Raw genomic sequence first — 16,919 nt, 5'->3', positions numbered from 1 at the left:
TCCAGTGAACGCTCAGTGTTGATTGTTTATTAATTCTAAGAAATGTTAATTTCCAAGTTATGGAAAAATAATATTTCTTATTGTACTGTACTACTCAGAGCAGGTAGTCCGGATCTATCACATAAGCGGCAATTCATTAGCAGACGGAGTCAGAATCAAACATGTCCTGTGCACAATCTTTATTAACTAACTCACAAACACATAACTAAACTAACAAACACGTAACATAACATACACAAAGGGTCACACACACATACACAAGTCAGAATGAGTAATGATAGAGTTGAACCGGAAGAGATGCTGTTACTAGAGCTACATGAAATGTCAAAGGCAATCTGGAAAGGAATCATCAGTTTCCTCAGCAATAGCAACGGTACATCTTACAAATTAATACTAAATTGCTATTTAGTGTTAAAATGTACGATACTTGCAAGGTGCTCTTAGGCTGAGGAGCATCGGCTCTGCCATCTGAGGAGAGGTCTTGAGGATTCAGTTCGGAGTTTTTATCAGTCTTTTCCATGTTGGATGAGGAGCACATGGCTCGTTTGTAGGCCGAGGCCTACAGGCCTTGCAGGCCTCACCTAGGCCGGCCGCAAGGACAGTCCGTTCGGTCGTTCAGGAGCAAGGAGAAAAAGAGGGAGTGGCACTATCCACTGACTTTTAACCTCTGGTCAAAGCCAACCTCTTAGGAATGATGTGGGCCAATGAGGATGTTGTATTTCCGGGTGACATACACCTCCCCTTGTTGGGGCTTTTACGACCGATTAAGATTAAACTGGCTGAGATTTGAAGAAGGACTATTACAAGATCCTTGTAATACTTATGTGTTGCGCAGGTATGGACATACCGCATACACAAACATTCAAATCTTTCCGCTGGGAGCCCGTAGACACTAAACATGGCATGATTGAAGTTACCTTGCATGTCATACCACTTAAAAATCATAAAACATGTAAATACAATGAGTACAATACAACAACAGTAATAATGGATACCATTTCATGAGAAGGGTTCATTTATAGCACAGTCTGTCTATACATTAATGCCATAGAGTCTGTGTTCTGTGTGGAAAATGCAGGGAAGATGCAGATTTTCTGTGTCTCTACTCTGTTCTCCATGCGGCAACCACATTCCTCAGCGCAATAAACTTGTAACTGAAAACTTCCCGGGGGATGGGGACAGACTCCAGAGTGAGCTTAAACTATTGGTTAACTAACCAATAATTGTGTCTGATTTGCCTCAGTCATTACAAACTCACCATTCCACTTATCAATAAACAACTGTACTTGCTTTTACATCTGCCTCCATTCCGTCTCTGTTGTAACAGAAGACCGGACCATACAAACAGGATATCAGCATGAGTTCCCAAGATCCATTTCAAGAGCTTGTTGACGCTTTGCGCCGAGCACTCACCCCACAACCACCGTCACCATCACCTGCTGCCGCTTCCGCCTCCACTTCTTCCACTCCATCACCGATGATGCACGCCAGTCCCATGGCCCGACCGGCGCCCTACTCAGGATCGGCGGAAGATTGCAGCGGATTCCTCCTGCAATGTGAGTTGGTCCTGGAGATGCAACCGCATCTCTACGCCACCGACACGGCTAAAATAGCGTTCATAATCTCCCAACTGCAAGGCAAGGCACTCCAGTGGGCTGATTCACTCTGGACGCAAAAAGGTTCCGTGGTGAAATCCTATTCTTCATTTGTCACCCACTTCCGTGAAGTCTTTGGAACCCCCTCGGCAGACTCTACTATTGGTGAGAAACTCTATAATTTGAAACAAGGATCAAATTCAGTGACTGATTATGCCTTGCAGTTCCGGACGCTAGCCGCCAGTAGCAGATGGAACGAACAAGCCCTCATCACTTCCTTTCGTCAGGGGTTGGAACCCAGAGTGCAGTTGCATCTCGCTGCATACGAGGATTCCATCGGCCTCGAACGCTTCATCCAGCTCGCCATCCGCGTAGGCACTCGTATGCAGTCGTGTCTCGATGAGCACCAGGGCCAGCCACTCTCCACCATCCTTTCCCGCCGATCCGAACCCGTCAACTCCCTGAAGTGGGGTGAATGCTGTTTTTCCAGTTGCTTCTCCGAACTACCAGTACCCAAGTCTCCAAGCTCCAAGAAGATCTCCATCTGTTCTACTTCCATTGAAAGTCCCTTAGAGAAACGCTCCACCGATGTTCCATCCTGTTACGCCCCCTTCAGCGACGTCTTCTACCCGCAACACGCCTCCAAGCTTCCTCCACACCGGCCATGGGACTGTGCTATAGATCTGTTACCTGGTGAACCAGAGCCTAGGGGAAGGATCTACCCTTTGTCCATGCCGGAGGAGAAGGCCATGGAAGAATACATCGAAGAGGCCCTAAACCAAGGTTATATACGCCCGTCTACTTCCCCATGCTGCCTCAAGTTTCTTCTTCGTGGCTAAAAAGGACGGAGGCTTGCGGCCCTGCATAGATTATCGCTCCCTAAATAAAATCACAGTCAAGTTCCTGTATCCACTTCCCCTCGTCCCAGCTGCCCTGGAACATCTCCGTGGTGCCACTGTGTTCACTGAGCTGGACCTCCGCAGCGCGTATAACCTCATCCGGATACGCGAGGGGGACAAGTGGAACCGCCTTCGTCACGCCCACAGGCCATTATGAATATTTGGTCATGCCTTATGGACTTGTCAACGCCCCCTCCGTATTCCAGGATTTCATACATGAGGTGCTCCGGGAGTTCCTCCACAAGTTTGTACTCGTATACATATTGATGACATCTTAATTTACACCCGGAGCCTGGCCGAACATCGCCACCACGTTGCGGAGGTCCTCCAACGCTTACGGCAGTACTACCTTTTCCTCAAGGCAGAGAAGTGTTCCTTTGGGCCGACCTTCGGCGCTCCAATGCCCCATCCTACCAACCGGGGCAGAAGGTCTGGCTGTCAACCAGGGACATCAGAGTGCGTCTGCCCTGCAAGAAGCTGAGTCTAGGGTTGTGCCGATGGACGATATCAACAGCCTCGCTCCGCCCCTTTTATTCCCCTCACGTGCAACCTATTGGAAAGCCCGGATGAGTCATTAGTTGGAAAATAAAATAACCCTTTCGCAGGTAAGTTTAAAATGTTCTGGCTGACCCCCCAGCGTGAGTTTTTCAAGGCGACCATTATTTAAAACGTATCACTTTATTGTTTCCATGGTGACGCGTCATCGCTTGTCATGTCACACACCGCAGCGCTGTATGACTGATGATCTGCTTTTATTTCAGTTTTCCTTTTTTATTCAAAATATTCACTAATTTGTTAACTATAACATGAAATATCTGATATTCTGATTGTCAAATATGTGAAAGTGGATGTGTTTTGCTGTTTAAACAACTTGAATAAATGATTGTGTTAGTTGAGCTATACACGTTATGGGCGTCGCCATGTTAGTTTGTGCCGCAGGTTCTGTTGGATTCACAACATCTTATATGTATTTAAGTCAAGTCAAGTCAAGTCAAATTTATTTATATAGCGCTTTTACAATTGGTAATTGTTTCAAAGCAGCTTTACATATTAGAAGCACAGAAAAAAAGGGAAGTGGTTAAAACTGTACAAACAAGTGTGGTAATATGTAACATATACAAGATGGTGCTACATTAAGCCAATGTCGGCTGACTTCCAGGGGTGGAAAAAACCCCCTAGGAGAAAAACCCAGCGTGCTAGCACTGGGAAAAAAGTCCTAGGAGGGAAAAAACCCCTTGGAAGATATATATATGTAAATGTATATGGAGATCAAAATCTGAATTGTACATTTTATTATAGAGATTAAAAATCGATTATATATAAATATATGTAAGCGGATACGGGGATCCTGGGCTGGATTTAAACATCTGAAACCTAAAATAAACATTATGTGGTTGAAAACACTGCATATTTGTGATATATGAAAAGTGCTGCGCGCATCCATCTCTGGTTTAGAGATGGACGCGCACATTTGAATTTGGCAATTGATCACGTGATGCACATTCTACATGTGATGCAGAACATTCTAATCACACCGGTGTGATCGTACGCGTCAAAGGGATAATTAAAGTAATAAAGTAAAATAATGAATAATAATTATATAATAACGAAAAATTAAAATACACCCCCCCACCCCCGACGATATCATCGTCCATCACGATGTTTTAATGTAAACATCGTCAACTGCCAATTTAGGGGACATCGCCCAACCCTATCTGAGTCCTCGCTTCATTGGCTCATTCACCATCACCAGACAGATCAACCCCGTCACGTATCGTTTACAACTTCCACCTCAGTACAAAATTCATCCTACATTCCATGTCTCTCTATTAAAGCCTCACCACCCTTCTGTTTCTCCCTCCACAGAACCTGACGTGGCAGCCGCCGAACCCCCCCTTCCACTCATCCTGGACGACGGTGCTGCTTACGAGGTTCGCGAGATACTGGACTCCCGCCGCCGTGGTGGTCTACTGGAGTACCTCATTGACTGGGAGGGCTACGGCCCCGAGGAGCGCTCATGGGTGCCTAGAAACGATATCCTCAATCCCAATCTTCTACAAGCATTCCACGCCAGCCACCCTGACAGACCTGCCCCACGACCAAGAGGACGACCACCACGACGTCGGGGTCCTCGGCCCTCAGGAGCGGGCTGTGGGAGAGGGGGTACTGTCACAGACACGTCATGTTCCACCTCCTTCCAATAACCACGCACTCAATCACCCGAATACTAATCACCGCCACCTGCACCTCATCATCACCGCAATCACCAGCACCATAAGAAGCCAACACTCACACACACTCACTGTCCGGTCTCGTTCGTACCTATGCTCCATGTGTACTTACCTCAAGGACTCCAATCTTCTACCTACCTTCTTCCAACGTCTCCAGTGTCTCCAGTCTTCCCCGTGTGCTGATCCCATTGTGTGTGAGTGTTCCCAGTCTCCAGCCTGCTTTGTCACATCCTGTCTGCAATCATCAAAAGGACAGTATCACTACTTCTATCTATTCATCAGACTGCTACCATTGCCATATACTCACCATTCCACTCTGCTGATATCAATAAACAACTGTACTTGCTTTTACATCTGCCTCCGTGCCGTCTCTGTTGTAACAAGGTGTAAGGGATGGGTCAACAGTGTAATTATAAATGTAATTACAGAAATTAATTACAGATGTACATACAGGTTTTTTTTTTTTAAATATAAGTACAATGCATGTACACAATAAGTGCATTGTATCAAATGATTAATGTAAATGTAAGTACATAGTAGTTAAGGCCACTTAATATAAAGTGGGACCAAAAAATTTTTAAGAACTGAGCACTGGCCATAGACAAATTCAGATGTCCTGCAGGCATCTCAGCTTTGTTGATTTGTTCAATAACGTCTTATGACTTTTCTCCACAACATAAGCAGGCTTTTGAGCACACCGTCTTGTTAAGTCTTACGTCACGCACCACTGCTTCCGGGTCCAAACACTCTACCAGATGCCCCAAGAACAAAACAAACAGTGCTAAAAAAAAAAAAAAACACTTACAATGTGATGTAATAAAAATTATAATCCTAACCTTTATCTCCATACTAAAATCCCAGATGGCCAGACAGTGATTCATCTTTTATAAGTCATTAAAATATTTGCGTCTGGGATGCCCATGAACACGGAGACTGTAGTGTACACCACAAGTTTTTAAATGCTTAACTTAAATGTGTAATATGAATAAATAGTGCTTATGAATGGCTGTTGAGATTCTCAAGTGAAACGAGTAGACCCTGGACCCTGAAATGAGCATTCCTTACATCATGACTTAACAAGGAAATAAAATGTCTTTATAAAGTAAAATGGCTATCAAACAATAATAAGAGCAGAGCCAAATCTGTATGATTCTCACCTCTCCTTCTCGAATATGTACTTCTTTATGCTTGCCATTCTCTATCACTTTCAAAACCATGTCACCCCTCACCTGGTAAAAGAGCTGAGACACAAAGACAAGTGAAACAGGAAGAAAGTGAGAGGAAGAAAGTGACAGTTCTGTGAACTGTGGATAACAAAAATTTTAGCTTGTATGCTTTTGTTTAAAAATCATCAGCTTTATAATTGTGACCTCTATTACAAATGTAGTGAAACTACTTTTTCAGAAACTCTTTGGTTGGTGGGGGGTGGGGGTAAAGTAAACTCTTATCATGTAACCATGGCTCAGCTGGATGGATTGCACTGACCTCTGGTGATCAAAATTAAATCATTAACTAAAGAACAGAGTTCTGACTGGCTTACTAAACTATAGTTAATTTTAAAAAGTTCTCAGGAAGTGACAGTTCTATTAAATTCCTGGTATCATTTGATTTGAGAATTGGCCACTGTAAAGGTACTGTAATTTATTTAATGGCATGCAAAAGTGTCTCTACTTCCTGACAGATACCAAGGAATAAGGGGTCATTTACACATGTAAATTTATTTACTCAAAGCTGCAGTCCACGATTTTTCTCCTTTGTCGCCATCTCTTGTTTAAAACCTGCAATTGCAGTCATATGCGGAACAGTTATCTGTATGTGCGTTGTGCATCGGCACAGCTCATCAGTGTGGATGAATCTAATGCTTGCTGTCAGTCACCGCACTGGAGGATACTGCACTTCAGAATCACAGATTCCACGTCTTGAAAGTATTTTCACTTGAAAATATCATCTGAACAAGTAAATAACATGTCTGCCACTTTTGTTATGACCAACTGAGGAAAAAAGCATTAGGCCTAATCACGCCGCCAATGATAATTAAATCTAACGATCATCCGAACTTAGCTCGGATCATGCCAAACCGTGCAAATTATTATTACTGTAATATTGTTCTCAAATTGTTATTGGTAACAACATCAGCATTGCGTGATTGTGTATTAGCGTTACCTGTAGATTTAAATTTCTGTAACCACTCCAGTCCAAAGTCATTTGCTTTTTGACTACAGGTGAATCTCCAGTTGTCACTGATGTCTGTCATTTGGACCTTTCTGGATTACAATCCGCTATCAAAATGATAAGTTTAATTATTTCAGCTGCTCTGAGAAAAGGCTATAAATGATCTGCTACCAGCGGCGTCCTCACGTGATAAAACCGACTAGCCTGGACTTCTTTCTGTTTACGGACATGATGTAATGACGCACTGACGAACTGCTGCATGCTTGAATTTCCCGCAGAAATCCACCATGTAAAAACGGGGCGTGTCGTCATGATTCTAAATTGATTGACAGCTTGTCTGAGGACTGTCGGAGCTTCGAGGGGAGATTGAAGATTTATTAACTATTAATTTTCGATTTCTTTGTTATTTAACACCAACAAAATGAGTTGTTCAGCAGTAAACTGTACTGACCGACCTACAGGATCTGACGGATCACTGAACCTTTTACTGGAACATTAAATATGGGTGTTATAAGCTAACTAATAAATGTTATTAGTTAAGATAACACACCTAATGTTAACCATGTCGGGAAAAAGCAGGTGATCGTTATCTGGCAGTTACTTGTTATTTTTATGGGTATAAAATAATAATTAGCAGGACAAATCTAATGATAGCCTACTCTAATTACAGCAATCGATCTCCTGTAACGTTAGTTGAACTTGATTTAAAATGGCAGGACCGTTTCTGACGATTTAGAGTTGTTCCTAGTGGCATATTATATTGATTTTATCTACTGAATTTGCTGTGTCAAAAATATTATTGCTCTAGAAAAAGAATAGCCTATTATTTTATAGGTAGAATTTTAAATTGTATATAATATTTATAGTCTATTTAAAATCAGGCATGAAAACGGGTCAGGGGTGAAAAAGGTGAGAAGGATATTACCCCTCTAGGGGGGTCCGGGGCGCATGCTCCCCTGGAAGAAAAATTTAAATATTCCACATTTTAAAGCATCAATCTGATGTATTTTGAGATGCTTTTTTGCCAACCTGGGGAGAGCTGGAGAAACTTAACTTCAGCCATGAGTCAAAAATGATTATGGCCTCCTTACTAAGTATTATGCAAGCCATTTCATGCCAGCCTGTCACTGGGTCTAACATTTACAGTATATTTGGGGGAAGAACCTAGCGCTATGATTGGTCGAACTCTTCTTCTTTTGCTGTTGCTTGATTTGTGGACGTGCACAGAGGCGTCACCAAGTTTTTGCATAGTTTAGAGTGACAAATCGTACCAGCATACTTTGAAGTCAAAATGCGTATCCGCTACTTAAATTGCGTACAGGTCTGCTTATTGATACGGTGGACCACTTACCTTCTGCCTTGTCAGTCCCCTCACCTCAAAATCTAACTCTTCAAAAACAGTAGCATTAGCTAATAATTTTCTACCGGAGCTTTAGCTAGCTGGCTAACGTTGTGTTCTCTCCTGCTGTGTTCAGTGACTCAGTTCATCAAGCTGTAGCTAACGTTAGCTAAGTCTATGTCAACAGAGTTTCTGGGTAACTTATATACCAGAAAATATTAAAATTATTAAGGATTTTTTCTGCTGACCCAGTTGGGTTTAAACATAAGATTTTCAGGTACATAAATTGTAATTAATGTATAAAGTTAGAATAGATAACTTTATTAAAGTTAATCAAAAGCAGTTACAGATGCATAAAAAATGTTTTTAATGTTCAAAATGTAAAACGTTAAATACTGTTATTTGAAATTTTTAAAAATGAAGACAATTTAAATGTGAAATTTAACCCGCCAGTAGGTGGCAGCGAATCACTGTTAATGAGTGAATCATTGAGATTCAACTGATTCATTCAAGCGGCTGATTCATTCAGGAAGTGTTGCTCAGAGATGCAAAACAATTCTGTGGACTTTGGAACTATTTTCGTTGGTGAAATACAGTGAAACAGACGATTTGGTGTCTAAAATGTAAGTCACTTGATATTAAGTTCTTGTTCATTAAACTGTATGCTGTATAAATCCAATATCACATTTGTAATCATGCTAATATTTGGAGAAAAACTGAGCTCTTTGTGTAATATTGATTAACTTTATTAAATTATATATGAAATATATACAGGGGCATTTTTGCCCCTTATCTTGAATTTTGGGGGCATTTTAATAGACTAATCACGCAGTGAAAGCGTACACTTTAATGTAAGCACACACACTACTCTAACCGTAGGTAACAATAACTAGTAACGTTAGACTGTTTTTGTAAAGTGAGGGACATACTCGATAATTTCAGATCGTTAAAACAACAATTAGCCTACGATATTATAGACGATATATAACGCACACCCTACAGCACTTGCCCGATCGGGCAAGTGACCGGTGCGTCTACTGTCCCGAGCGTCGTTCACACTGGCCCCGGGCCATCGGGCAGTCCTGTCGAGCCCTGCTATCACTCACCAAATACAGTCAGGTAAATCACCGAGGCCAGGCGTGCTTTCAGCTTCTGATGGTGGTCTGCACTGGTGATGCAAGGCCCTTAATTTGTGTTAATATTTCCATGCACTTCACAGTTCACTGAATATGACCGCCCCCCCCCCCCGCCCCCCCCCCCCTCAAATTTTTTTTCTCATCGAATCTACACGATTCACGTAGGTCACCTATTTTGGTTTCAAAACGGCGAATTTCGCCGAAAGGTGAGGGATTTTCATGCCTGTAAAATACATGAATGATGACGCAGTCGTCTGGGCGGAAGTTTGATACCGCGACTCCGCCTCCAGGCTCCACTGACGATTCCTTCTGCGCATGCCCAGGCTCCAAACTTTTTTTTTTTTTTTGACGTATTGCGTAACGTGTCAGGGCCCATTCAACGGCCCATTTTGGCTTCAGTTCAATACAATGGAAGGAAGCGGCGTTGCGGCGTCCATCTTTTTTTACAGTCTATGGGCTGTTCATTCAGAAATCCGTTATTGCGTTATAAAAATGAGACGCAGTCAGTGGAATGAGGGGGGAAAAAAAAGTTATTAAACGCGAGTTGAGCTTTTTCTTTTTTCTTTTACTTGACCGCCGTTTCATGGTCGAGACACTGCAAAAGACGCGAGACACGTGCAACACCTAAACATGGCCAAACATAAAAACAATAGGACATTCATTTTCTTATAATAACAATAATAATGTTTTCATTTTCTTATTTTATATTTTAAAAAATATTTATATTTTATTTCTGAGTAGGATGTGTTTAAGAAAATTCGAATTCGAAATTCGAATCTGTGAATATGTGGCCAACTTTACTTAAGTCCGAACATGCTTAAGTTTGAACATGCACAATTTTTTGTTTATTTATTTTCTCTTATTTTGAAATGTAGCTCTATTTTATTTAGCTAATGAGAGAACATCATATCTACATTCATATTTGTTCAGTTCTATTTTACGTGACAATAAATATAGTCAAAACGTTTTTGAATTGAACAGAATTCATCCGATTTGACAGTCGGGAATTAATTACATGCTACAACTACTAGGCTACTTATAATGAATATAATATATATCACACTAACTAGTTAGACATTATGATCATCCGGGCCTTTGCTTCAAGAAATTTTCTCTAACTGGACCTCTTTAAATTTTAGTTGAATAGCCTACCCCTGGTCTATGATATAAACAAATGAATCACGTTAGAGGGTTGCAAATTTTAGTAGAGTTACTGGTACTACCTACCAATTATAACATAAGCACACAAGTCAACTTACACTCATTGGTGGGCACGTTCTGCCGATTGTTGTCGAGTCGACAGTTGACGGCGCCGCGAGACGGGAGGATGAATACCGGGACGGGAGAGACTCTGTCCGGCCTCATATAATCGGTTGTCGGTGGGACGGGAGTATGAAGGCCGAGGCGGGAGATAGTCTGTTCAGCCCCATTCACCAAAAACAGCAGATTATCAGTGAATCCCAACTGTTTGATTAAAGTTTGTAAAACTATCCGCTGTAGAATGATCACTTTAAATTAATGCACCTTCTTCATATCATCGTTTTAGGAAATTTAAATAAGGAGACTGAGCTGTATTGTATATTATAACAACCATGTAATATGCATTTGCGTGATGAAGGCATTGCTAAATGTGCAAAGGGCTGTATAACCGTGCGTTCACACCGCCGCCGGCGAGAGCGTCAACAGTCGCCTTGGCCGCCCTGCCAACAACGCTGCTGTACTGTTCGTTCAAACCGCCGCCGACGGGAGGGTCAAAGTAAATGACAAGTTGCGTTAACCAATCGGAAGCCTCACAAGCGAGGAGTTTAGGTGATGATTTTATCCAAAGTGACTTACAAATGAGGAATCTATAAGCTATTTATCCCAAATAACATAAGAAATGTTGCAATTTAAAGTTTCAAAATTGCTCCAGAGAAGTACAGACCAGAACAGAGATAAAATATAAAAGGGACATATTTATATGGAAATAGTTAAAAGGTTAGTTTACCCCAAAATGAAAATAATGTAATTTATTACTCACCTTCATGTCGTTCTACACCCGAAGGACCTTCGTTCATCTTCCAAACACAAATTAAGAATTGTTGATGAAATCCAATGGCTCAGTGAGGCCTCTATTGAGAGCAAAGCCATTCAAACTCTCAAGGTCCATTAAGGTTCTAAAAACATATTTGAAACAGTTCATGTGAGTTCAGTGGTTCTATCTTGACATTATAAAGTGACAAGAATACTTTTTGTGCACAAAAAAAAAAAAAAAAAAAAATACTTTTCAACAATATCTATATGGGCCGATTTCAAAACACAGCTTCAGAGCTTTAAGAATCGAATCAGGAAATCGGAGGGCCAAAGTCACATGATTTCAGCAGTTTGGCCATTTGATAGGAGATCCGAACCACTGATTCGAAATAAAAGATTCATAAAGTTCAGAAGCTTCATGAAGCAGTGTTTTGAAATTGGCACATATAGATATTGTTGAAAAGTTATTTTGTTTTTTTTTTGGCTCACAAAAGTATTCTTGTTGCTTTATAATAAGATAGAACCACTGAACTCACATGAACTGGTTCAAATATGTTTTTATTACCTTTATGGACCATGAGAGTTTGAATGGCTTTGCTCTTTATAGAGGTCTCACTGAGCCATCAGATTCCATCAACAATATCTTAATTTGTGTTCCTAAGATGAACAAAGGTCTTACGGGTGTAGAACAGCATGAGGGTGAGTAATAAATGACATTATTTTCATTTTTGGGTAAACTAACCCTTTAAGACAGCACTGTCTTTAGATTTGTCTATAATAATAATAAATGATCAGGTGATCTTTTTGCCACCCTTAAAATTAGCCAATCAGACCAATCAAACACTCTCTGTTTATAAATCATTTTGTGTGTTTGAAAATACTGTCATAAGTTTGGATGCCATGTCTTTGAATAGCAGGGCTTTGGAGAGATGATGAAGTTAGAAAAATAGTTAAAGCTAGCAAAATGCAGTGCAGTTAATCAAGAGAAAAGCAAGTCAACTAGTCTTGTCATGTCATGTAAATTTGCAATTTATTGTTATTTAATCTTATTTGGTAGTACATGAATAGCCTCACCTCTTCCCCTTCCTCAATGTGATAATCCTTTCTCACATTTGGACCACCAACATACATGATATTCAATTGATAAAAGAACCTAAAGAACCATGTAAAGACAGGGGTTATTTTTCGTAAATTTTAATTTATACAACATATTTTTTATTTATGGATGAAAGATAATTTCAGCTTACTTACATTAATTTGTTGCAAACAGGTGGTACAAATGAACTTTCATTCTCAGCAATCCACTTGTCAATGTTCACATGAAGAGAATGGTTGGTCATTTTTCTCTCTAATTTGGGAATACAGCAAAATGCTTAAAATAATCTGTCTGGGTAGGCAACAACTTTTTGAGCTGTGGTTCACTACATCAAAGAATTTATGACAAACCTTTGAGTTAATGAATAATGGGGGTGGTGCTCATACATGCAGTATGTGACCGTGAGGTTAAAATCCATGTTTATGCAACAGTAACCTTTCAGTGCTGACACTGCAGCATAAACCTGGATTTCAATATAGAGACCATTGTTATACAGGTTTTTGTGTGAAATAAATTATGCACAATTGCATTTAAATGACTTACGACAAAAGCTTCACCAATTAGACACTGAAGCCCTGAGATATGTGAATAAATAAAGTTCTGCTTTCGGGCAAAGATAAACCTAACCACTAATGAAATTCAATAAACCATAAAGGGCTGTCAATAGATTAAAATTTTGAATAGTGATTAATTGTACACTTATTGTAAAATTAAGCATACACCATTCATTTTGTCATCATTTGCTATATCCAACAAAGTAAACCACCACATTGAAGGGTGATTCTTACAAAACTGTATTTTCTGCAAGTTTTTTCAAGGTACATTTTTTAAACTGGCTGATTGTAGGCCTCATTAGCCACTTTTCGAATGACAGGCCAGTGCGAGCCAGGGCTAACAACGTGCCGGACGGGGGCCAATAGCTTTGGACCTAAAGCACCGAGGCCAAAATCAAGTTGCGTTTCCACTGTCGGGCCAGTAGCCCCGCAGCACTACCCTAAATCCCGCCGTTAACACACCTCTATAGAAGGACATCACAAAAACCCACCAGCTGACAGAAAACTAGCTAGATCGCAATATGAGCATGACAAAAGCGAAAGATTCCAGCATCAATATTTGACCAATGTTTTATAATAATAAAAAAAAATGTTACAGTGACAGCAATTTATTAATTTGTGTCAGGAGTACACATCAAACATGCTGAATCAAACTGTTATCATTTCACATAAAAAGAGAACACAAACCTATTCAGTTGCACCTGCTTCCATTTATTCCAAAAGTCCAAAGGTTTACATATTTAGAAAAATATTGATACATAGAAAAATATCATATGTTTACATCACTTTTTTTTTTTTTTTTTTTTTTTTAGAAAGAGTGAGCATTTCTATAAATTTTTCACAAAATTATGCGATTTGAGAAGGTTTGAGTGATCACTCCCATCTCACTATACTTATCCTTTCAGCCAGAGCAACAGGGGGAGCTCACAAGAAGAAAACAGGAGTTATAAGTTAGACAAATTAACTGGGGTGCATGTTATTTATGACAAATAAATAAGGCATTAGTTCGGTATCAACAAAGGCACATAGAAGAGACAGATAAAACATGAAACAAAAAAAAACAAAAACAAAAAAAAACAATTACAATTGTATATGATTTGTTTACGTTCTTGAAGCAGTCTCTGGTATTTTCCATAAATGTGTATTTATCACAATGGTTAGCTATCAAGTAGCTTTTAGCATCGCATATAGCTTTATGTCTGCCTCGAATCCCCATTGGATCACAATCAGATGTTATTTCAAACACTTGCTGGTGTCTGAAAGTTAGTTTTGAGCTGAAAATGATTTAAAATGTATTAAATGTTGAAGTTAGCTGGTAGCCTGATAAAATAACATGGGAAATGAGCAGGGGTGTTGACCATCTCTTGACTCTTGGCCTTTGTTCATGACCACTCCTCAAGCCCTAGTTGGCCCTCTTTGGACCAAGGTATTCCACACTAGCAGCACTAGCACCCTTGCTTTTGGCCCGACAGTGGAAGCACGGCTATTCTGAGCTTAATCTGATCTTATATTGGTCAAAAATGACCATACACTGAAAATGAATGGGGGAGATTGAAAATAAGAGAAACATTTAGTTTTCAGTAATCATAGTGTAGTGTAATCATGTTCATGTTCACATATGTACATAAGTGTTGAAGTGTCAAAGATAAAGGCCTCGACCTGAGCATGCATGGATGCATTCAAAATCCTTAACATGTTAAAATAGTTTAACGCAAATAATGCAATAAGTTAATAAATACATCACACAGTTAAATGATCTTAGGAGTAGGGTGTTTAACACACTGAGCATCTACAATGGTGCTAGCACCTGTAACCCTGGTATGTGGAAATTTCTATTCTAACCCCTTAACCCAGTTTTGCTTCTCTGTTTGTGATCAGATCATTTTAAGCCGCTAAACTCCAGGAAAGTTTTCAGTCCAATTATACAGTATGCCAATGCATTCAAACAATCCCACCGCTAGAAAACAATCGGATTTGCATAAAAAGTCAGGATTTGGACTGACAGTCTGAACGAGGCTTTGGATTATCCTATTTCCGTGTGTTTCCTGTCTGGTTGCTTGTTTGGATTGGTTCCCTGTGTTTTGACCCTTTGCCTGCTTTATTGACTACAATTCTGGATTGTTCAGTAAATGCTATGTTCGGATCCTCACTCAAGTGTCTTTAGTGTATGTCTCTCAATTGTCCTCAGTGTGAAAAGATGGATCTCAAAATCATACAGTCACTGTTGAAAAGGGTTCAAATAAGCAACCTGAAGACTTGAAGGATTTTTCTGAAGAACACTGCACATTTAAACTGCTCAGGACAAGCAAGGGACTCAAGAACAACCATCACAAAAAACAAAACAAAACAAAAAAACAAACAACACCACAACAAAAACAGTCATGGAACATCCAGGTAATGCCACACTTTTGAACAGGGTCATTTTTATAAATTTGTCTATTTAATTTCGAGATGACAGCACGTGAAGTTCTTACTTGGAGCTGTTCACTTTCTCAGACTGGGAATTATTTGTTTCTATGGCAACACTATCAACGTCTAAATGAATCTGCAGTATAATGTAAGTAATGGAAATCCAGACTAGATGAAAGTGTTTAACCCAAAACTTTATTGGAGAAGGACTTGGAAAAACAGGTGAGTGACAAACCATCAACGAAAACAATGATGAAGATGGTGATGTAAAAATGTGAGTTAAAGTCCTTGATTAAATACTGAGGAGTGAGCACACACACACAACAGTTGAGAATACAGATGAGGCTGATAGGTTAACAATGATGGCTAGCATGTAAGTATCATAAGGGAATGCTGGAGTACAGGTGGGTAACACAAGAGATCACTGGAGTAACCGATACAAGGCTTTATTAGGGGATCGCTGGAGTACAGGCAAGTAGTTTAGGAGATTGCTGGAGTAACAGGAAAGCAGTCTGAGGACAGAATTCTACAACCCTGCTCCTGGGGACCCACTGTCTTGCAGAATTTAGGTTTGTTCAAGCCATGTCTTAATTACTGTATATGAGTTTTTAACTTGTAAAATGCATTCACGTCCTTGGGGAGTTTGTAATTACAACTTAAGCTGGGTATTTTCAAGAGCTCCTACTTGTACCACGTGACCACTGTACCAACTGACCGCTGCAGATTCAATTGGGCATTGATAGTGTTGCCATGCCTGAAATGCATAATTCCCAGTCCAAGGAAGTGAACAGGGAGAAAAAGAAAAACAAAAAACAAAAACAATGGCGCATGAGCCAGAAAACATGTTCAATATTAAAAGGTGAAAATGAAACTGCCACCCTCAATAACCTTACTTAACCTCTTGTAAACAGAAGATGTTGTATAACTGTATTTGAATCAATGAAACAAAACAAAAATAACTTGTGGTAGCATTTGTGAATACCAGTACCACATTATTAATGCACTATTCAGAGTTGACAACATAAAATCTATTTCTATGTTAGCTGTTCTTGAAAAGGATTGTGTTTTCATAATTTCTTTCCAGTACTTCTATCATTTCCACTGTAATACATATTTCATTCAATAAGCAAACCTTATAAACACTGAAATGTGTTTTTCAAACATTGTTCCCACAGGAGTGTCAAAATTATCTGTTTGAATTAAGAACAATTTAAAAACTTACCAAACTGAAGGTTAAGTGGTAGCATTGCATACAAAAGGGAAGTGATATGATCTTAGTTCTGGCTGATGCATGAATTCCTCATTTATCAGAAATCATGTGCAGAGAATGTGTTAGAGACCACGTTGTCTGTCATCTTTTACTTAGGTAACACTTTAATCAAAGGTGACATAGTTACAATTTACTACATAATGGGACGTTTGACACCGACGCTTCGAAGCTGTGAAGCGCTGTACCGGTGTTGTGTAATATTCGG

General features: G+C 39.9%; 2 protein-coding genes across 3 annotated transcripts in view; one reads left to right on the top strand and one right to left on the bottom strand.

The window, feature by feature from the left end:
• Positions 1-5,502, top strand: part of LOC137020883 (chromobox protein homolog 7-like) — a 19,794-nt gene extending 14,292 nt beyond the window's left edge. The window contains exon 2 of the mRNA XM_067387019.1: positions 4,361-5,502. Coding sequence (XP_067243120.1) covers positions 4,361-4,698 — 338 coding nt within the window. The 3' untranslated portion in view covers positions 4,699-5,502. The remainder of the gene's footprint in view (positions 1-4,360) is intronic.
• The window catches only part of haao (3-hydroxyanthranilate 3,4-dioxygenase), a 23,990-nt gene extending 7,071 nt beyond the window's left edge, over positions 1-16,919 (bottom strand). The window contains exons 1-4 of one of the 2 annotated variants that reach the window (XM_067387017.1): positions 16,667-16,919; positions 12,637-12,733; positions 12,460-12,538; positions 5,883-5,966 (exon numbers count right to left, since the gene is read on the bottom strand). In XM_067387017.1, the coding sequence (XP_067243118.1) occupies positions 5,883-5,966; positions 12,460-12,538; positions 12,637-12,733; positions 16,667-16,691 (285 nt within the window). In that variant the 5' untranslated portion in view covers positions 16,692-16,919. The remainder of the gene's footprint in view (positions 1-5,882; positions 5,967-12,459; positions 12,539-12,636; positions 12,734-16,666) is intronic. The other variant, XM_067387018.1, reaches the window with a different exon arrangement.

The sequence above is a fragment of the Chanodichthys erythropterus genome, chromosome 5 (assembly GCF_024489055.1).
Source record: "Chanodichthys erythropterus isolate Z2021 chromosome 5, ASM2448905v1, whole genome shotgun sequence".
Classification (NCBI taxonomy): domain Eukaryota; kingdom Metazoa; phylum Chordata; class Actinopteri; order Cypriniformes; family Xenocyprididae; genus Chanodichthys; species Chanodichthys erythropterus.
This window is presented reverse-complemented; position numbering and strand designations above follow the sequence as displayed.